At 34.6% G+C, this 22,468-nt stretch overlaps 2 protein-coding genes across 2 annotated transcripts; one reads left to right on the top strand and one right to left on the bottom strand.

The window, feature by feature from the left end:
* The first annotated feature begins 1,172 nt into the window (after positions 1 to 1,172).
* On the top strand, positions 1,173 to 12,727 carry LOC132563292 (translation initiation factor eIF-2B subunit delta-like). The gene is made up of 12 exons (XM_060228051.1): positions 1,173 to 1,245; positions 1,972 to 2,313; positions 2,793 to 2,868; positions 3,418 to 3,616; positions 4,450 to 4,567; positions 5,910 to 5,986; positions 6,459 to 6,561; positions 8,293 to 8,426; positions 9,297 to 9,388; positions 9,776 to 9,861; positions 11,101 to 11,281; positions 12,181 to 12,727. The coding sequence occupies exons 2-12, from the start codon at positions 1,984 to 1,986 to the stop codon at positions 12,387 to 12,389; spliced, it is 1,605 nt and encodes a 534-aa protein (XP_060084034.1). The 5' UTR covers positions 1,173 to 1,245; positions 1,972 to 1,983; the 3' UTR covers positions 12,390 to 12,727.
* Positions 12,728 to 16,103: 3,376 nt separating this feature from the next.
* Positions 16,104 to 22,465, bottom strand: LOC132563294 (adenylate kinase 2, mitochondrial-like). Its single transcript, XM_060228055.1, has 5 exons — positions 22,312 to 22,465; positions 18,920 to 18,965; positions 17,837 to 18,027; positions 17,003 to 17,170; positions 16,104 to 16,465 (listed from the first exon to the last, which is right to left on the bottom strand). Exons 1-5 carry the CDS (start codon positions 22,399 to 22,401, stop codon positions 16,238 to 16,240), a joined length of 723 nt encoding a protein of 240 aa, XP_060084038.1. The 5' UTR covers positions 22,402 to 22,465; the 3' UTR covers positions 16,104 to 16,237.
* Between the last annotated feature and the right edge of the window lie 3 nt (positions 22,466 to 22,468).

Raw genomic sequence — 22,468 nt, 5'->3', positions numbered from 1 at the left:
TATTTATTTGAGGTCCCGAAATATAGGGCAATCCTTAGCTGAAAATGAGCTGAATGTATGATAAAACGCCATGTTTCAATTTATAAGCATTACGTCATTGCATGTCGTAGGCAATTATAGGAACAAAAATAAAATACTTCAATGTTAACGCTTAAAGCTTCTTGACCATGACCATGTAATCTTACCGTGGTAAGGGCTCCTGTGATGGAGTCAAAGATTTAACAAAGAAATTTGACAGTAAAGTGATAATCGGCTGACTTTGTTGAGTGCTTCTTGTACAGTGGCAGAGGATATTTAAAATATTTTCACGTTCGGAATAAATAAATAAATAAATAAATAAATAAATAAATAAATGCAAAACATAAACTTTTTGCAAGAACACATGTACATCTGGACATCAATTCAGCGTAAGGTCTTTTCTGTGGCGATTGACACGTGGTGGGTTGAAACGGTGGCTGTCCATGACAAGTAGTCGAGTGTGTCAGTTTGTATACCATATATGGTAGCGTAGTTCATCGGTACATTTCTTGAATGAAATTACGACATCGCAATCATCAAATAACAGACCAATTGACCCAAACGCCATTGCGGCTCTATCAACATGGATGTAAACTTGGCAATAAACAAACATTACTAAAATATCCCTTACAAATTATGAGGCCTTGGTATTATATCATAGGTTTTTTCATTCTGTAAAATATGTAGCATGCACTTAAATAAAACCATGGCCGATAACTATATGCAAATACCAACCAAAGATATTTACGGCTTTCCTGACTTAAACTTTGTATGCCAAATCAGTTTAAGCCCATGATAAAAGTATTAAGGATGTTAAAATCCTTTGGACTTTTGTTTTACAATAATTATTTTCTTCTCGTAAACCAGGTACGTGTTATACGTAATTGAGTATATCTTATATATATATACGTATGACAATTATAGAGTACACTGTTAAATGATTATTACATACATCATACTTTTATCTAACCATTCAAAAGTTTTTGATTGGGTTTAATCACAGTTCTGCAGTTCACGTTTCACTCACAATACCCAAAATTCCCCGAAATTGTAATTTAAAAGGAAAAAAGTATACTGTACATCAGCGAGGGCATCTATACCCGGCCACGGCTCGTCTCGTAACTAAATTTATCAACACCGGAAGTTGCATGGGGAAACCCCCGGAAGTTGCTAAATTGATCGCTGTATGCGATTATTTCGACCATATTTCATCAGTTCAACCTAAACGTAAGTCAACGACGTATGCTACACATATAGTGCTTTCATGCCGAGAATGTAAGCTTCAAGTAAACGTGTTATAACCGCGATTTCACATGTCACATATATAGTCTTTCGCCAGGAGGGAATCCTTACATGTGTTTCTTTGAATTTGCGACACGAGTTTTGTATAACGGTAAAGCAATTATGGTAAAGCCATAAAGGCCAAGGCTCCAATCATGCCAGAGGTCTGTTTCTCAGTTTCCAGAGAATTACTAAGCTCCATGGGGAAGAAGTCTCGAACAATGGCCCTTAAATCTCACCTTATCTTACATGAATAGGCCAAGCTTTAAGCGTCAGATCTGTTATAGCACTACTGCTGATTGATTACGAAGGGATATCATTGGATTTGACAGAACTGCTATGTGTCCTTTCAACCTCTATTTCCCTTATTTTCATCCTACCGATTTTTTGTCTAAATTCTTGAAGTGGTCAAATAAGACTGTCACATTATCTTAGCACCAGATAGGCATCGAAGAAACTTGTATTTCCCTTATTTAATAAGCTACACTGAATTCTTAATCTCTTTTTTTCCTTTTCTATATCATTAGCAACAGACTGATATGTCAATTTTGTATATCTGCAATATCTCATCATATTACTAAAGTCTGAGACATTGCCTAAATGTGAAAATTGCATATTTAGGAATTGTAAAAATGATTTGTAAGTTGAATGTTATTTTTATTTTTTTCATAGAAATTTGAGGAAATGGCAGAGAAAGAACCAGAAAAAACCCAGGATGTCAATCCAGTGTTAAGAAAGGACAAGGATCAGAGTCATCCCTCAGAAAAAGAGCAGCCAAAGCAGCAAGGAAGTTCAAAAAAGAAAGATAAAAAGAAGGACAAAAAACCTGTGTCTCCAAGGGATGGCAATAAAGTTCATAATCAGACGAATCAAGGTCAAGATAACAAAGAAAAAGGTCAAGCTGATGATCATAAAGGCAATGATAACCAGGCAAATAAAGGTCAAGGTCAACCAGCAGATGGAGTTCCACAGAAGTCGAAGGCAGAACTAAAAGCAGAAAGGAGAGCTAAGCAGGCATGTGCTTGGAGGCTACAGTCATTCTTAATCAAAAATTTTTTGAAAATGTGTTTCCAGAAATATTCATATTTCAAACAGGAACATATAAATGAGATTTGTTTGAAAACTTCCTCTCAGATGACACTGATGATTTTACTGTAATACATATATGTAAACAAGAATTATGCTGTAAATATACACCACAAAATCAGATTTGTTTTTGTTCTCACCATTCATCCTAAGATAGAGGTATAGATGATACTAGGTATATGGATTTGCATACTGTAGGAAAAATGTATGGTTATGCCTATATACCAATCCAATATATAGGAGTGAGGTCAGATTCATGACTTCCGAAAATTTATTTGTTTTGCTTAAAATCTATTGCTTTTGTCAACTCTAAATTCTTCATTCATGTAAAAGTTTTAGTTTTGCTGAAAGATAAGCACTGATGGTATTAAGCTATATGTATAATTGCTGATATTGTTGATGTTTAGGAAGCACAGAGGGCAGCAAAACAAGCAGCCAAAACAGCTGCAGCAGCAGGAAAGGAGAGTGGGCAGTCAGGACCAGGTGAGAACAGTATTTTGTCAGCAGGTATAATACTACATGGTTCTTCATAAACATCAATTTAATGCTGAGATAAGAATAAAAAAGTAAGCTAATATGTACTTCAAAGAGGACATATAGCATAACATTGTATACTGGTGATTTTGAGGAAAAGCTTTTGCCTGAAAGAGCTTGTTTGCCAGTTTAGATAGGTTTCAGATGTCTTATTTTTTAGGGGGAGGGGAGGAGTTGGGGGTATTTGTTTTTTGGCAAGCATTTGAAATTTTGAAATATTTTTTATATTTCATTTGTATAAATCCAGTCTATTTTCCTGTTGTTGAATGCATTTTATAATTTGAACTATGATAACTATATTCAACATGTCTATAAAAAGCATGATTCCACACATGTTTTTTAAATTACCTTAATCTAACAAGTATGATCTTGATGTATAGTAAACATCACTTTATTGTTTATGAAAACAATAGTTTGTGCATTATCAGTGTCCAGCTTTCCATAACCACAGGTATGAATTTTTACATATTGTTTCTTCAACGTGTATTTCATAAACAGCACCATCTGGTGTCACAAAAAAGGAACCTAAACGAGTACCTGACCACCTCAAGGCTGATGATGCAGAAATCCAGAAAAAAGTGGCAAAGAAATTAGAAAAACAGCAAATACCACAGAGGACTTCTACACAACGCAAAGTCCGACTATTTAACCATTTACACCAATATGAACGGCAGTCCTCCTTAACCAGTTCCCTTAAGTAGGTATTTTTATGGGGTTCTGTCAGCTAATTTCAGGCAGGAATCTTCCGAAGGAAATACAGAAAATTACCAAATATAGTTAACTGCAATTTAGGAAATATTATCAGCATTTCCTCAAAACTTAAAATTTTAGATTAATGTTTGTGGCCAATATTGAAATATCAATCTGAGCTTTCTGATTGTTCATCCATCCATATGTCACTCATCAGTTTGCCCCATAAATAATTTCTTGTTACCAGTATTTCTGTAAAAGAGTTGAAATCTCTTTTAAGACTTCAGCCTTATACTATTCTTCGTTCTGCTTGCAGCAATTTGAACTTCAATGAATATTAAAAATAGACATTTCAAGTTTTTACCACTATTTCTGAAGAGCTGCTTATTAAAAAGAAACACCTTGAAGCCAAATGAACATGTTCAGTACATCAAGCATCATCTTGAGCTGCATTGGATGTTGAATACCAATGTCATTGTACTGTAAATTAAAATACAAAACATTGTGTAACAGACCTTGTTTTTTCCTGGTTTCAGGTTAGATGGAATTTGATCTTTTACATGTAGTTAGATGCAGATAGCAGCTGAAAAATACTAAAAAAATATGATGGTTGAAGACTTGAAATCTTGTTTGTGTTGCTAACTCAACCTTTGGCTCCTTGGGTTAACTCAGAGAATTAACATTAATGAAAATTTCTCGAAATTGTTTCACATGTGAACCTGAATTTGACCTCTTCACCGTAGTATGAACAGGTCATAACCAGATAGTTTAACACTCCCACATACCTATCCTGTCCTGTTAAATAATACCAAGCTTACAATTTCCTCATTTTTCATCCAGGTTTTCTACAAACAGTAGTATCCACCCCACCGTTGTCAAACTTGGTGTTCAGTATGCTGAAGGAATCATCACAGGGTCCAATGCTCGCTGTCTGGCCATGCTCGCTGCATTTAAACAGGTGACACCATTTAATCTATACAGAGCTGCTGTCATTGGATAAAGGAAATCACAAAGAAATTTAAAATGTTCTGTTACAGAAAGATATAACACCATTAGTATGAATTATCTGAAAAATATACCTTTGCAAAAATTTTATTTAAAAATGATTAATATTATGTATCATAAGGCCCAATTTCCTGGGAAACATTAAGATTTATTTTCCAGAAGGTGTAATTTCCGAAGAGTGCAGCATAAAGAGAACTCATTGGACCAATGATATCAAAGCTAAAATAGAATAAAATGGAAACATTCTAAATGTTTTCTTGTTATGATTAAAATAAATGAAAATATGTTATGTCTTTCCATGTCATAATTTGAAAATTATATCGCCATCACACAACCTTGCTGTGCAATAGACCATCAGATTAGACAAAGTTTCACTTATAAATATACAGGTTGAAAATACAGATTAGACATTGTGTATTGTGGTATACTTTAATGTAGATATTTGAAATGTCCTGCTGGGGTATCATAAAAAGGTACTCAATCTTTCACAATCAAACGGCAGACAACAAAGGATCACCTGAAATCAACAGCATATATCTTGTCACATGACATGGTGCTATTTATCTGTGTGTCTTTTTTCATTTGGACATACAGAACTTTCAGTACTTTGATTTTTAGGTCATCTGACCGAAGGGTCTGATGACCTATTGCGATTGCCTTTTGTCCGGCGGCGTCCGTCGTCCATCGTAAACATTTTCAAATTCTTCTGAAGTTCTACATGTATCATTGAGCTGAAACTTACCTGAAATGATCGTGACATGATCCTGATCAAAGTTTGTTAATTTCAAGTTGGTCCGAAATCCAACATGGTCACCATGGCCACATCTTGAAAACACATTTTCCACTTCTTCTCAAGTTCAAAATTTGAAATCTTGTATTTTATGTCAGATGACCGTTAAGGCCCATGGGCCTCTTGTTATGTGTCTGTTTGGAAGTGTATGATACATTGAGGTGTAAGTACATATTTACTGGTGATCCTTAATGTTTAAATAGGAATTTTTACCCATAAATCTTAAAAACCTGCTGTTGGATGTTAATATTAAAAGACATTTGATGATTTGTTTGTAACAGAGGTCATTTTTCATTTCAATGCCTCTGCTAGGATTCGAACCCGGGACCCCTGGCTTACTAGTCTGACGCTCAACCAATCGAGCTAAAGAGAAGTTCCCTCTAGCCGAGTGGTATATTGCGGCTAGTATTTTACCAGGGTTACATGTTTATTATAATCATATGATATTGTCTTTAAAGGAAACTAAGATAAGGATAAATGTTGCTTACTCCTTTATTGATTTAAGGTAATCACGGACTACGTAACACCTCCTCAGAAAGAGTTATCCCGAGATCTCGAAGCCCGTATCAAGCCTTACATCAGGTGAGTGATCGTCAGCTGTAATACGTGTAACTCCATTCATAAGTAGCCTATAATGTTTCACTTCATGATTATATGAGTCGCCTAAAATGGAACAAGCTTTTTTAATTTCTTGGAGCAATCGTATAGCAATATCTGTTCATACTTTGATGGAAAATTTATCTCCGCAGATTTCACACCGAGATATCCAATGTTTTTATATTTGAGAATGATCTAACATTCAAGATGGCTGCCAGTCACTACTGAGAATTTTTGGCACCCTAAGTTTGTGATCAGTATTTCTCTAGAGCCACTTCAGGGGTCCTAATTAAACTTAAAATTGTCAGTATAGATTCTGGTTGTCTTATCACATTTTGTGAATAATACAGTATTCAAAATGGCTGCCTACCATCATTTGATCTTGTTTTCATCAAAATTGTTTTGTATTGTTTTGCTTTCTTTTTGTGATAATGAACAATGTGATTTTTTTTTTCAGTTTCTTGAACCAGTGCCGACTGATTTCTGTTAGTATGGGGAATGCAATAAAATACTTAAAGTGGAATATTTCACATATACCACGAGAAAGTACTGAAATTGAGGTGAGTTGTTTAAATACACACATTTTTGTTTGATGAAATAAGTAAACTTTATTAATATCACAACAATTTTGAAACAAGTTTTTTCAACTTATATTAATCACTTTGGTTGGCCTGGATGGAAGGTTGCAAAGGGTTTTACTGTAGGCAGAAACCAGAGAAAACCCACCTGGTCAGACAGGTGTCCCTATACCTTTTCATGTCTTTTCCAGAAATTGAACCTTTGATATGTAGGCGTGTTGATCCTTGGTTATGCCCATGTAATTTTGGGAACTGATCAGAAAAACAAAATGGCAAAAAGGCGACCATCTTGGATTTTAATTTAGAAAGGTTGTTATCACTGTTTCTTAAGGAGTTCTTTATAGATCTTTCTCAAATTTCTTGTATAGGTTCCTTTAGGTCCCTGTTCTGTTGTGCCTGTTTGAATTTGGGACTGATCAGAAAAACAAAATGGCCGAGAGGCAGCCATCTTTGATTTTACCTAGTGAAGATTGTTATTGCTATTTCTTAAGAAGTACTGAGTGAATATCTCTCAAATTTCATTTGTATGTTCTCTTTCATCTCTCCTTGCGCTCATTTGATCAGAAGAAACAAAATGGCTTCCAGTCGGCCAGTTTAGATTTGACAGGTAAAGATTATCATGGCTATTTCTGCAAAGGCATCTTCGAATGTCTTATCATTCAGAGCAAAATCAGAGAAGAAAGGTGAAAAGAGGGGAAAAGATCCAACATTCGAAGAGCAAATAAAGATCAAACAATGGTGGGCACCAAGATCCCTCTGATATATTAGGTCTCCTGAGACAAAGTTTCATGGTGACTTATTGCGATGACCTATGACCTTGGAAGGAGGTTAACTTTACTGTAACTTTCATAGAAAAATAGCATTTTTGGAGCATGACATTGTTTATTTCCTAATGGAAAACCTTTGTATGATTTATTTGTATAGGATTATAGTTTTGATAGTATGCATGTATTGACACTGGCTTACTATCATCAATGTTGCAATTTCTTTTTCACTGCTTGCCCTTTAACCTTTATATCCAATTTTGCTTACCTCAGGTGAAGGTCAAGGCCACAAGGCCTCATGTTTTATATAGACATAGGACTTCATTTGAGATCTTTTATATTTACAATAATATGGGTACATTTTGTCAGGATTGTATGTTTCCTTTGTTTTACTAGAAAAAATCTTGAAGTGTAGGGATATAAGGATCAAATGTTAAGTTAGATATTCTATAGTTTTATTTACAGAATTCTAAACATTCATGTCCTTTGGTAGATTTCATTTTTAAAAGAGCAGAGAGAAATGTGTCTGAATGTGGTTTTATACCTCTACAAAACTGTTGATTTAGTTAGCAGTACTGAATTGCACATAGAGATTTAACAAAACCCTTTTTTAGATGTATATCTACAGTACATATGAAATACTATCTTTTAAATTTTGATGTGATTAAGTGGTAAGGAGATAAGTATGGTTTAGGTTTATGAGAGACAATACAAAATATGGTCCACAATAATTTCTAAACAAAACAATATATCATTTATATGAAAAAAACCCAGCCCAGATGATAACTGATACCAACCGTTTCAACACATTTCCAAATTCAACTGTCCTAATAAATAATGTGTTATACATTTTTATCATCACATAAATACTCAGTCCATGGGGACCCTTGTTTGTGTCACAGTGAATTATCATTGAGGTTTATACAGAGATTTGTGTTGTTTCACTCAGGCAAAGAAAGCACTCGCAGATTGTATTGACATTTTTGTGAGAGAAAAAATTTTGCTTGCTGGTGATGCCATCTCTAAATATGTGAAGGATGAGAAGAAAATTGCACATGGAGATGTTATAGTAGTATTTGGAAGGTGAGATTCTGCTTTTTTTTCCTTTTTGTTTCTCTTTCTTTAGGATTAGAGATGAAAAACTCAAATGTTAGAGTTTTCACCTTACCTTACGTAAAGTACAGTGAAAAATATGAATGCTTTGATTGATAAAAGATTAATTACAGCAATACTCCAGCTGTTGCCATGTACATTTATAGATTTTTAAATGGTGTAAATAAAAGTCATTGAAGCAATATGGTATTTACTGAATGTAGTTATGGACTATATAATTGTAAGTTTTGTAGATTTTCTGTCATCTGAAAGTATTGTGGTGGGGCCCAATAGGGGAAATAGAGCAGTTTTTTTTTTAAATCCCACTCTTTCAATAGGAATGATTGGATTTGCCAGAATTTGGTCTTCATTATCCTTGTGTGAAGGTCTTGGGGCCCCTGGGATTGGAGAGGTGGGGCCAAAAGAGGCAATAGATATTCATTGTAGTATGTGTTTGGTAATTTCGAAATTCTTTTCCTTTTGTTTGGATGAATCTATTTCACCCAAACAGTGCCAAATGAGCAGTATATGGCCTAATGGCCTCTTGTATGTCTAACTAACTGGTATTGAAGCAGACATTACATTATATACAAATAATTTTGATTAGAAAATTATTATTTTTTTATTTTATTATTTATAATTTATTTTATTATTTTTATTAATTATTATCAGGCATTTTAAGCCTATAAAACCATATAATTTCATAAGGCTTAATCATCATCATCTTTCAAAAAATCTCATGGATAACTGATAAATCTACTTAAACCTAATTGTAACATTTCATGGACATCTAAAATTGTGGACTAAGGGTACCCTCGAATACAACTAAAACAAAAAAAAACACATGTTGTTTACTTTTAGCTCGTCACTAGTAAAGAAAGTTCTCTGTGATGCCCACAAAAGGAAGGTACATTTTCGAGTCATTGTAGTAGATGGTCAACCGCGGATGGAAGGTAAATATTGACGAGTTGGCAATTTTATTGAAAAATTTTGTAAAGGTCTAAAAATTGGACAGATCATATTATGGTTTATAACTGTCTGTCATGAACTTTTAATTGACAAGAGATTTCTACCACAGTTTTTAAGTGATCTCTTTCAGTGTCCGTCGGCCTAATTGCCATGGTATAAAGCTGTGTTTTCAGGTACAGCATTTTGTTTCCAAGAGGATTAATGTTTAATAATAAGATAAAAATATGTGTATTTAAAACCAGGAAGTAAGTTGAGACGACAATTATTTTGAATTAAATTTTAGTTGTAAAACATCCAATCGTAATTTTATCGGAGATTTATGTCCTACAATAATTTTAAGCGTGAATAACTTGTGTTCCATATTGCTATAGGTCGGGAGATGTTGAGGAAACTTGTAAGGGACGGTATCAAATGTTCTTATGTTCTCATGAATGCAGCCTCTTATGTCATGCAAGAGGTAAGTACATAAAATTATTCTTGAGCAATTCCAGTCTGGGACTATAACATCTATTTCCCCGTTGTTTCTACCCTAGGGAAATGTAATTAAGTTTGCACAAAAATCTGTTCTTCATCAATTTATATGAGTACCTATAAAAATGACACAGTTATTGACCATTATTTTACTTACCAAAAGTGTGTGTTATACTATTTCTCATACCAACAGTGTGTGCCAAACTGTTTCACATACCGACAGTGTGTGCCAAACTATTTCACATACCAACAGAGTGTGTTATGTGTGCCAAACTGTTTCACCGACAGTGTGTGTTATACTATGTGTGCCAAACTGTTTCATACCGACAGTGTGTGTTATACTGTTTTACTTACCAACAGTGTGTGTTATACTCTTTCTCATACCAACAGTGTGTGTTATACTATTTCTCGACAGTGTGTGCCAAACTGTTTCACATACCGATAGTGTGTGCCAAACTGTTTCACATACTGACAGTATGTGCTAAACTGTACTGTCTGACCCCCTCAATTCTGATAAAGACTTGTTCAGTCGGGTAAAAATATACTGAAAATTTAGCAATGCAGAGAGAAAAATATGAGAACTTTCCCTTCCTCTGTGAGTAAACGTTTAAAATGTTTCCGAACACTATACCAGGCACTTGTTATGTTCAGAATGTTCATTTGTGTATATATCTGATATACTGCATGTAAAACTGCCAAATTCACGTAACATGCAAGTATGTATCTGATTACCTTGAGATAGCATTGCATCATAATATGTACTCTAAGTTTGACCCATGGCCAGATTTTCAAGAGTTATTGCCCTTTGTTAATTTGTAATATTATTTTTGTCAATGATGAACATATCTTGATTGATTCAAATATATATTAAGGTATTTTGTTGTGATCCGTCAAACTTAGTATTTAATACCCAATCAATTTCATAAAAAGGATATGATTTTTAAGTCTAATAATTTTGAAATAGTAAGTTAAGAGTGGTTCAGAAACAAGTCCTCCCTAAACTTCAATACTAAACTTTTACACTAGGGGAGGCATGATTATTTTAGGATAAAGACAGTAAAGACATACATATAGTGAACATTTCTTTATATTTTATCTGAAGACATCTGTGAGACTACAGTATATGTTATTGATGCAATTTCATTTCCATGCTTTCCTCAATTTGCCAGTTTTAGAGAAGATTGAAAATTTTACCCCCTTGATGATAAATATGTTTTTTTTATAGGCCACCAAGGTGTTTCTGGGCGCCCATGCATTACTAGCCAATGGGTGTGTCATGTCGAGGGTAGGCTCTTCTCTTATTGCTCTCATTGCCAAATCCTACAACATACCTGTCCTTGTCTGCTGCGAGACTTACAAGTTCTGTGAGAGAGGTCAAACAGACTCTTTTGTATTTAATGAACTAGGTAAGTATTTTTTGTTTATTTTATGCCATCACCACATCCCATCCCTCCCCTCCCATTCCAAAGCAACGTTGTAATTTGAGAGACTCTTTAACAGATTTACCCAATAAGTACAACATAAAATTCTACACTTGAGAAGACACTGATTTGTATAGGAGTTAGGACATTCATGTCTGATGGACATTTTCTAATTTGGTCTTCGTTATGTATCTTTGTATCAACAAGGCTCTTAGCACAATAAAATAATGCTAAATCTTCCAGATTTTTATCACACACACAGTGTAACACTTAACAACACCATGACTGTAAATCTTTATGTAAGATCATTGTGATAGTAAAGATAATGATTGTGAAGTCCCAAACGTGGCATTTGACAATGTGTAATGACACTCGGTGTACTTGCTCAAACACATATACCAACATAATTCACATTCGAGGATTGTAATTAATTTTCTGTATTTGCAATGAAGTGTATTTACTTGTGGGGTAGCTCATATAGCTTGATGCATACACGTATATGTTCCCAATTAAACCCTAAGGCAGCACAACTATGGCGTCATTGACAATGCAAACCACAACAAAATAATTTGGCGAGCAAATGGTTAAACTTTTATTTAGATGTATATATCATGTAACATCACATCTAGAGTTTTATCTCATCTGAAAATTTTTGGATCACAACAAACAATGTAACCTGCTCTTTGTTAATCTAATGATACGACCGCACACACCATGTGCCTTTGTAAGAACATTGGGATTGGTAGGTTCATCTAGAGACTATGAAATGCAAATGAAAATATTATAATTTCATTTTAGACTATATGTGTTGTACTGGACATTTTAAATTTATTTTAAATTGTTCAGTAGTTTCCATTGTGAATTATCGCAATTATATTTTACAGGTGACCCGGAGGATCTGGTATCCATCGGCAACAAGACACAATACCTGACACATTGGAGAGATCACACGTCCTTGACCTTGCTAAATCTTGTGTATGATGTTATGCCCCAGGAATTTGTGTCTCTGGTGATAACAGAACTCGGACTTATTCCCTGTACCTCTGTACCTGTGGTTCTGAGGATGCAGCAGATAGAGACCAATGAAACTTGAGGACACAAATCTCTCCTAGCCAATCAAATGTGATATGACAAAAGTAGTTTTTGCTGTCATTGGCTTTCTGTTAATGATAGATGATCAGTTTCAGTACTTTGATGGTGTTTTAAAAAGAAGTAGCTCAAACACCAAGTACAGTTAAATTCAAAGCGGTAAAATTTGTGTGCAATGCCACATTAATACTTTCAATATTTTGGAATAGCTTGAGTTTGAATCCACACATAAATACTGAGTTGGAATTAATGGTATTTTACAAGACACTATGTTCTTGATATGTGAATCTGAATTTGTTTACAAATGTCTTATAAGTATAAATGAATATTAAGTGAATATCCTGTAAGTGTGTTGTTGTTTGTATGTTAGCCGACGTAAAGATAGGGGACAAAATGACTTGGTCAGTAGGGTGTTGGTCTACGTAACCTCAGGTGGAAATCCAAGGTGTATAGTTCAATGTTCCAAACTTGTGACAGTTTGTGTTTCTAAGGGTAGCTGGGAAATTAATTGATCTCTTTTGCCACAGTTGTTTTCTTAGGCAGGGACACTTTTAACTCCAATGTAAAGGACTCCATGTAAGGGGCCTCCAATATGCTTTTCAGTGAGATAGCCACCAGCCATTAAATGGAGTCCCCGTCTCATATGACAGTGTAGTAATCCCAGCACAGTCAGCCTAGACACTTGCAATATAGATGTCTCTTTGTACCTGTGCTTTGATATTTGTTCCTTCGTTGGCATATAAGAAACTAGCTCAATGCAAGTTTGACAATAATGTGTAATTATCAACAGGAGACCCCACATGATATATTCACATGTAGGTTCCACTTTTTCATTTCTGTGTGTTTAATTTTCAGATTGATCAGAAAAAAAATTAACTTGGCAACAGCCTCATCTTGGGTTTGGAATGTTAGTGTTTGTTCATATTGGTTTAATAGGGACCCTTCTCATATTTCATGTTAATGGTCCCTAGTCACACATGCAAAATCTTGAGACTGTTTTGAAACAAGAGGCCATATTGGCCTGCATTTCTTACCCAGTATTCAATTTTAACTGTAAGTTCATAATTGTCTTACAAAGATGGCAGAAAGTGATTTAAACAAACTTTAAGCATATTAACTTTTGGCTGATTTAATTGCCCCATGAACAGTCAGGGTCATTGTTACGCAGGATCTCCTTGTTACTAGTGGCTTCCCCACTGAACAAGATATCGGGAGGCCTGTTGCATGCCATCCAGAGCAATTACGTTAAAATGTCTTGCCAAAGTTTACAATAGCACCCAGGATAATTTGTTTCACAAGATGTGAAACACAAACTGACACAGGTAGGAGGCGTCTTAATGAGCACTTCAGATCTACACCTGAGGTTACATAAGTGACTGAGCTATCACTACCCCTCTATGTTTACACTTATTGATTTACAGTAGAATTCATCACTATTTGACCCTTTGACCTGTGACATGAACAACTTCTTTTCTCACAAAGTTCATATCACTCAGAGCCAGCAAACTAACAGTTTATTGAAAAAAAATATTGTCACCTCAGTTACATTGAATATGGGTCAAGGTCATTACTTTTTAGCAAACTTGATTTTCGCTCATCAGACTACATTAACCTAGTATTCAGCAGTTGTGGAAATTCTTAAAAGTAAAGCCTTTCCCGAGGAATGGAGTGGGTATATCACAAATTTTCCTTGATATTATATACTTCGAGATGATAATCCATAAACAGTCACTTTTATTTGCTGTCAATATTTTATCAAATTGTTTCAGAATTATCTTTATTATTTTCAAGTTAAAGTAATGTTGAGAAAATGCAGGTGAGGGAAGACAATGCCTGCTATATGTTACTTTATGTTGCATGGGGCGACTCATCGTATGACACCCTCTGTAGGTCATGAGGTGGTCTCTCTGATGTCATCTCTTTAGAGGACATTAAAGAATAAAAAAAATAAGGTTTGCTGTATCCCACTGCATGTTCCTAAATCAGTAAATGTGGGCCCACTGAAAATCAGGGTATTTTTTACGTGATTTCTTAAGGGACACTTAACATGCAAAAACCAAATGCTGCTGTACCCCTACAGCATTACTAGGGAAGGTGATTTTTCCTTTCTTTGTTTTCCACAGCTGATTTCCCTCTAACAACTGTTACACGCTGATTCTGGCTAGTAAATCTTGTAAACAGAAACCAAAGGATTTCAAGCCAGACTGAGATTTCTGAATAACTGGAGTGTGTATTATTAAGATCAGACTGTACACCAACAGATTCAAAATAAATAATGGTCAACATATGACTAGCCAGTGATCAGTTGAAACTATGAATAAGAAGTGTATGAAATTTGAGATTGATCAGTCTACAAAATGTAGAACTCATCAATAAATAGCGATTAAAAATAATAAACTGACAAAATCCAAGATGGCCACCAGGTGTTAACTAATTTGTTTTTCCCATTCAATCCAAAAACTAACACACAATTTGTGACTAAGGATACCTACATATGAGAATGATCCATTCAGTGCCTACCTAGAAATAGCAATTACAGATTACAATTGTCAAAATCAAAGATGGTAGACTGTCGACCAAATTTTTTCCTGGTTCTAAGATGGACAATGCACAACTAGGGACAATGGAGATTACCTAAGAATAAGATTTGAGAACAATCCATCAAATGCTATGCAAGAAATAGCAGTGTTTATGATGGCGGGTTAAAAATATGTATGTTATCATAAAAATTACAAATACATGTATATATAAAATCAACCGAAATTTTATCTGTTAATATAAATGTCCTTATCAATAAAATGTATTTTATTTTCATTGTCAATCAGTTTTCAAAAGGGCACAGCACCACTGAAACTCAATTTAGCCTGTTTTTTTCTAATTTAAACAGTGGACGATTGATTTATACTAACAAACAAGAAACCAAAGTACTTCAATGTTATAAAATACAATCACCACTTCTATCCAGCAAGTTTCAAAATGACCATGCATAGTAAAGTTGAGGAGTTTACAAACACAAAAATGGCTGATAGGGAGGTTCAGCAATCAAGATTATCCGTTGCTGAAACCCAAGTAAGAATCATGGAGTTAAATGACCTGGTGAGTATACAATAGGACTAACCTATTTAACTTTCGGGAAAATCAGTGAAAGGTGGAAGACAGCAAAACACATCTGTCACAGATCAGCAGAAAGACAAAACTGGCTATGCTAGACAGGAATTCATAGACGTATATACAGTCACACTAGCTGCCATTTAGTCATAGAACTAAAATTTACTCTTCAAACCATTTTTATGAACATACGATGTGGCCACTTTTTTTCCTTTAAACAAATTTTTGAACATATTTCAACTTTTACATAACGCACATGGTTGTCGCGAGGGGATTGAATACCTATGCCATGCCATGTCTTTCAAACCAAGTGAACCAGTGTGCTTATTTCTGTCCCTGTTACTTCATTTGAACGCTTCAAGTGTTCATGATTTTTGGATTTTGTTAGACACTGTTACATCATAATTTAAATAGCACTACCACATACATGACATTGCTCAATTTTGTCACAATACCTGCTTTTAGGCAGTACAAAGTCCTTGTTACGCATGATTGACCGTGCCTAATAGGCACACAGTAGTATAGAAGACAGTCATTTCTTGTATGATACCATTTTTTTTGCATTACCTGAAAGTTAAGATGGTGGGAAAAAAACAACAACAAAAAGTCAGATGTAACAAGAGCTATATTAAAAATGTTTCCCTGTCATTCAGTTGTACCCTTTAACAAATTGCAAGGTTGAAACCCTGTTCTTAAAAAGTGACAACGTAAAAATAAAAGTACAATATATGTATCAAATTTTATTCAACTGAATTTTCCTTTTAAGTTTGCGAGGATCTGGTTCCTATCGAATATTTTCCTAATGGAAGCAAACACAACTTTGGGTGGTTGTGATGCATCAATAGCTGTGTGAATATTGCGCTTGCTGTAGTATTCCACGAGTGGCTTCGTCTGTTTGTGGTATGAATCGAGACGTTTCCTCAACGCTTCTTCATTATCGTCTGATCGTCTAATGAGGGGCTCCCCTGTCACCTGTTGTAGAGGAAATGTAAAAAAGATTTAAATACCACTTCAAATTCATATTCCTTCAAATGGGTTCAACCTAATTAGAATTTGAATCACTTTAATATTATTCTTCTACTAAAGTCTCATGTCTTAACATATCTCACAAGGAAACACTTTCCTGTAAGTAGTAATATTACACAGAGTTTTGTGTTTGTTAGGATAAATACCATTCTAGTAGTATATACTCCAAACTTGAAAATTCAATGTCTTTCAAATCTTTCATTAGAGAGAACTGAATCACAGATGTAATTTAAACTTTATCCTATGATATACTGCATGCACCACTTATAGACCCCTTTTTTCACATCTGGAATCCTCTTGAATGACAAACATTTAAATGGATTAGACCTAATATAGAAACCTCTAATCAAATGTACTGTGATCAAGTTTGATGTTTCCATCCTATTATAATGTTTAATTATTGAAATTACAGGAAAATTAATTTTAATTTGTTCAGTGCTAACTGTTTATTATACTGTGAAAAAATGTCAAAATGTCACTCACATCATCAGTCATCTCCTTTTTTGGAGGGTTGAACTCGACATGGTAGGATCGTCCACTCTTGGTGTGGATGAGACGACCAGTGATTCTTCGGACGAGCAGAGAGTCATCTATACTAAATTCTACGCAGGCATCCAATTTGGTTTTCCTGCTGTACAATAAACCATCCAACTGAAATAAAAACATTTCTAAATGTCATTCTACAAGGATTTCATATTTATTACACTGAAAATCAACTATTAACCCTTGTTTCTCTTATACAATCAGGGAAAGATAGTAATTAGGGATGTTTATCTTGTTCTTAATCATTATCTGCATTCATTCATATATGTTGACCAACAAGGAGAATTACGGGGTCATTTTTTGTTTCTCAGTCTGAACATATGGACCAAGGTTGTTTGCCTATGAAATAAGAACTGATCTTTCAGAGAAGCACTGATTCAGCCTGCTGAGGCCAGTGTATTATTTCAGCAGGTCTGACATGATTAATGTTACCTTTAAAGTGCAAACAAGCTGCTTTGTCTAAAAAACATGAGGCCCATGAGCCTTAATGGTCATCTGACATAAAATAAAAGATTTCAAATTTTGAACTTGAGAAGAAGTTGAAAATGTGTTTTCAAGATGATGGCCATGTTGGATTTTGAACCAACCCAAAATTAACAAACTTTGGTCAGGATCATGTCACGACCATTTCAGGTAAGTTTCAGTTCAATGAGAAATGCAGAACTTGAGACCCTTCGGTCAGATGACCTAAACAGGGGAAAAAAGCAGGATGTTTCAGGGGAGAGACAAAAAGTAATCTTAAAGGGAGCTAACTCATTCAAAGATTCCACTTACAGCCTCTGCCTGTTTGATGGTTCGTGGAAATCCATCCAGCAGAAATCCATTTTTACATTCAGGTTTTCCAAGATTGTCATCAATGAGTTCTACTACAAGACTATCACTGACAAGTTTTCCTTCATCAATTACGCCCTTGATACGTTTTCCCAACTCTGATCCAGAAGCTATAACAGCTCTCAGCATGTCACCTGCAAAATTTGAATCACAACATTTTGATGTAAAAAGATAATCAGCACTGATCTACTTTATATTCATTCCAGAATCAGCTCAATAATAATACCAGTAACCCCCATGTAAAGGTACAGAGGTGGGAAATTATGCATTACACTTACAAGGTAATAAGTCCACCTTATTGAAATGTTTACTTTTGTTAGTGTTTCAACAAATGTTATTTCTGTGTTCTGTAATAAGTGCTTGTGGGTCATTTCTTTTTTTCTGATCAATACCAAAATCAAGCTGACACAAAGGCCTAAGAGGAACCTTCATATGAAATTTGAGAAAGATCTATCAAGTACTTCTCAAGAAATAGTGATAAAAAAAGTCAAAATCAAAGATCGCTGCCTTTTAGCTATTTGTAACTTTGATCAGTCCCAAAATTAGACAGGCACAACTAGAGACGACCAAGGGGAATCTATATATGAGATTTAAGAGAGATCCATCCAGTACTTCTCAAGAAATAGCTATGACGAAAATTGTTTATGGACAGATGGAACATGGACAGACGATGGACAGATGGAACATAGACAGACAATGGACAGATGAACAATGGATGCAGAGCAATTTGATGTTGGTGGGCTAAAAAGCATCATATGAAATCGATTTGTAGGTTGGCTACCATGACTCTTCCTATTCCTAGGAGGTAATTTAATTTCTGGTGACATCCAACCCCTAACTAACGCTGAATACACCTTTAACTGTGTCAGACCTAGAATTGATCTTTGATTGAGGACCATCACTTTAAGTTAAAATACAATTAACAAAGACTCTCAGACATGAAAACAATACAGAAGAACTGCTAAATTAGGTAATAACACTTATCAAAAAAATAATATAAATTGTTTATAATAACAGTTGTTTTACCTGTAGACAGATGACACACCTTGTACATATCAGCCAGCATTGGAGCCTGAAACAAAACATAAAATAATATGAAACAATGTTATGTTTAAAACAATCATTGAAAAACATAACATGAGAAAGTCATTATAATTGAAAATCAAACTCCATATTTATTATAATTAATATGTTAATAATTAATTTTGTATTAAATTTTTGTGTGCATGGCCAAGCATACACACATGAATTAATCTGTTAAATTTTATGTTACATGTAGGTAGTTTATGAAAAGGTATAATTAAGTTGTAAATAGCCACTTCTAATGAAACTTAAGCTGATGATGATTAAGTGAACATGTAGCCATATGTAATGTCGACCCTGTGTGATCAGTTCTAAATGGACCTTTAAACGCAGTTTCTTAAGAAACTCACCTACAACAAACATTATGGCAACATTTGAGCATAAAGCCCCAACTTGAACTCAAATCTGAGCTCATTTCACCTAAGGATGAGTACATGACAGACTACATGCAGACTCTTGTGTGAATTCTTTTTAAAGAAAATTACAGTACATTTTAAAAGCACTAAAGTTCTTTGGACCATATGATTCATATCTAAAACAAATGGAGATCCTCTTTGTGAAGGTTGTATTATGCTATATTTATTTTAATATAAATGTATTTTCCAAACATGAACAATTCTGAAAACCTTAAGACCTGATATAGGTTAAGGTTTACAAGTATGATCTATGTGTAGTGATAAAGACACACTGATACACTGCTAGTACTGATGTACTACTCCAGTTACTGACCTAAAGGGCACCTGTGTGTACCTTTATCAGGGTTTTCATAGGCCTATAAACCCTGGAGAAGCCAGATTAAAATAGAAAGAGTCATGACATGATTCTCCGTTAGGATGTTTGAGACTAAAGTAAAGATATTTAGCTGGAATAGGAACTGATGTATTGATGTTGTTGTTACAGCACATATTATATGTAAATGATATTGTTTGTTTTAAACAAATGCAGGTAATACCTGATGAATAATATTGAGATGTGAGCACTTCCAAACTGTATAGTCTCTCCATACCAGAAGCTTGCTTTATCAATTAATACATTTATACAATTATATAATGAGTGCTTATTGACAAGTCCAGTACCTTTTTACTGAAAGTTTAAACAACTCACAACTAAGAACAAATGTGTTCTGATAAACCTCTTTTGAACTTTATTGCTATACCATTCCATTTGTAATTTAAATAGTTCTTACCAAAACAAGACTCCAGCCACATTGCCCTAAATCAGAGCTGCAGACTTTAACGAAAATGCTTTGTTCTAATGAAAACTTGAAAACCTTCACGCTACATTTTTGAATTTTGGCCTATAACAGTTGTTGAAAAGTCATCCAAAACTGTTCATCCAGTTAATCTTACCCCATTTATCATAAAACTTTTATGAGTATCTACTTCCGAAAAACTATTCTTTGAAATGTTTTTAACCTTTAATCATGTGATCCATTGGACTACACATATTAGTCCTTAAAATACTGGTAAGTCTAAATTACTTAAATTATGAATTCAGTCATTTCAACTTATTTCAATGTTTCTTATTAAATATTTAGTGGATTATCTTGAAATTTGGTCACGGTTATTGACACAAATGTGAAAGCCATTAACATTCACTGTCTATCCAGTATTATAAACACCTTTGTTCAAAATATGATTCTTGATTCTGAACTATATATCAGGTGAAGTTTTAAATCTAAAAACTCCTGACCCATGTGACCTTGAGTGTAGGCCATTCTGACAATTGAACAAATTGATTATTCTATAGCCTTTCATCCCATCACAATACTATGAATATAGACCTCATGGTTATTGAGAAAAAATCATAAAAAGAAAAAATTTGACTCCCAACAGAAGATGGATAGAATCACTTCACTTGTTTTCTTTCAGTCAGATTACATTATATATATATTTGCTTTAGCATCTCTTCTTGTATATTATATTGTTTTCTTTACTTTCATTCTTCAGAAGTTAAACAATGATTATATCCCATTCTGAATTCTCATTTTCAAAACTTTTCAAACTTTCTGTGTCATGATGATTGACCCATGGCCACAGGCTGTTATTCTAATAGTTTACAGAATTTTCTTAAAATAAGACCAAGATAACATTGTTTTCCAAGGCAAATTAACTTTCATTAGTAAATACAACAATATGTTATAGAACTGTGACCAAAGAAAATGCTGACATTCAGTTAGCTGATTTAATGTTTGTAGTAAATAATTATTATACTATTATTACATCATCTCAATTAAAATCAGCATAGTTTACTTCAATTAAAGGCTAGTGTAGGGCAACTTTGTGTATTTTCGTGTAGCATAGATGTACTAAATAGTTTAGCCTCTAAACTTATCTCTCTACATGATTGTGGGACTTTGTGCCTCCACCCCCTGGTGTTATCCCTCTATATGATTGTGAGACGTTGTGCCTCCACCCCCTGGTGTTATCCCTCTATATGATTGTGAGACGTTGTGCCTCCACCCCCCTGTTGTTATCCCTCTATATGATTGTGGGAATTTGTGCTTCCACCTCCTGGTGTTATCCCTCTATATGATTGTGGGACATTGTGCTTCCACCTCCTGGTGTTATCCCTCTATATGATTGTGGGACATTGTGCCACCACCCCCCTGGTGTTATCCCTCTATATGATTGTGGGACATTGTGCCTTCAACCCCCGCTGGTGTTATCCCTCTATATGATTGTAGGATGTTGTGCCTCCACCTCCTGGTGTTATCCCTCTATATGATTGTGGGACATTGTGCCTCCACCCCTGGTGTTATCCCTCTATAGTTTCGTCTACAGGAAGACATTTCTTTACAACATGATCAATGATGATGTAAAATATCATTGAAATCAATATCCTAAGTCTTGCTACATTACTCTCTGCATTAAGGTAATGAAAGAAACCAACATTTTAATCAGGATGACATGTAAGTATATACTAGCTTTTATTGACATGATGAGATGAAACGATTTGAAGCATAAATTGATCATGCAAGCAATTTCACCCACATTCCATGTTAATGCCAGCTCCTTATGCGGAGAGTAAGGAAGCGAACATAAAGATTTGAATTTTAATCAGATTGGGATGTCCATGTGCTGTAGACGAGTCTCTACTTAGAAACTACTGTAAGGAATATTGATTTAGTAATAAATATAAAATATAACTACAATTATGATATCGAATAATGCAAATTTCAAATAGTAAACAAATGATCAAATCTCAATGATTCGATACGGTCTATCAACAACGCATGGAGTGGTAATCAACAATTGGCCTGCATACTACAGGCACATGCACGTCTCAATGATAAAGTGAAAGTCAATTTGACACGTCATGATATCCATATTTACCTGTGTTCCTTTCCCAGAACCAGGTGGTCCAAGCAGGACAGCATTCACACCTGTCTTCTTACCCTCTGTCGCAACTGGTACTGGTGCCATTTCGTCCTTTTAGTTACAGAAAGGTAAAGATTACAACCGGATAACTTACCGGCTCGGTTAACGTGTT

Source organism: Ylistrum balloti, unplaced genomic scaffold (assembly GCF_031769215.1).
Source record: "Ylistrum balloti isolate Yb309-2 unplaced genomic scaffold, AGI_CSIRO_Ybal_v1 Utg371668, whole genome shotgun sequence".
NCBI lineage: Eukaryota > Metazoa > Mollusca > Bivalvia > Pectinida > Pectinidae > Ylistrum > Ylistrum balloti.
Note: the sequence above shows the minus strand (reverse complement) of the source record. Positions and strands in the feature narration are given on the sequence as shown.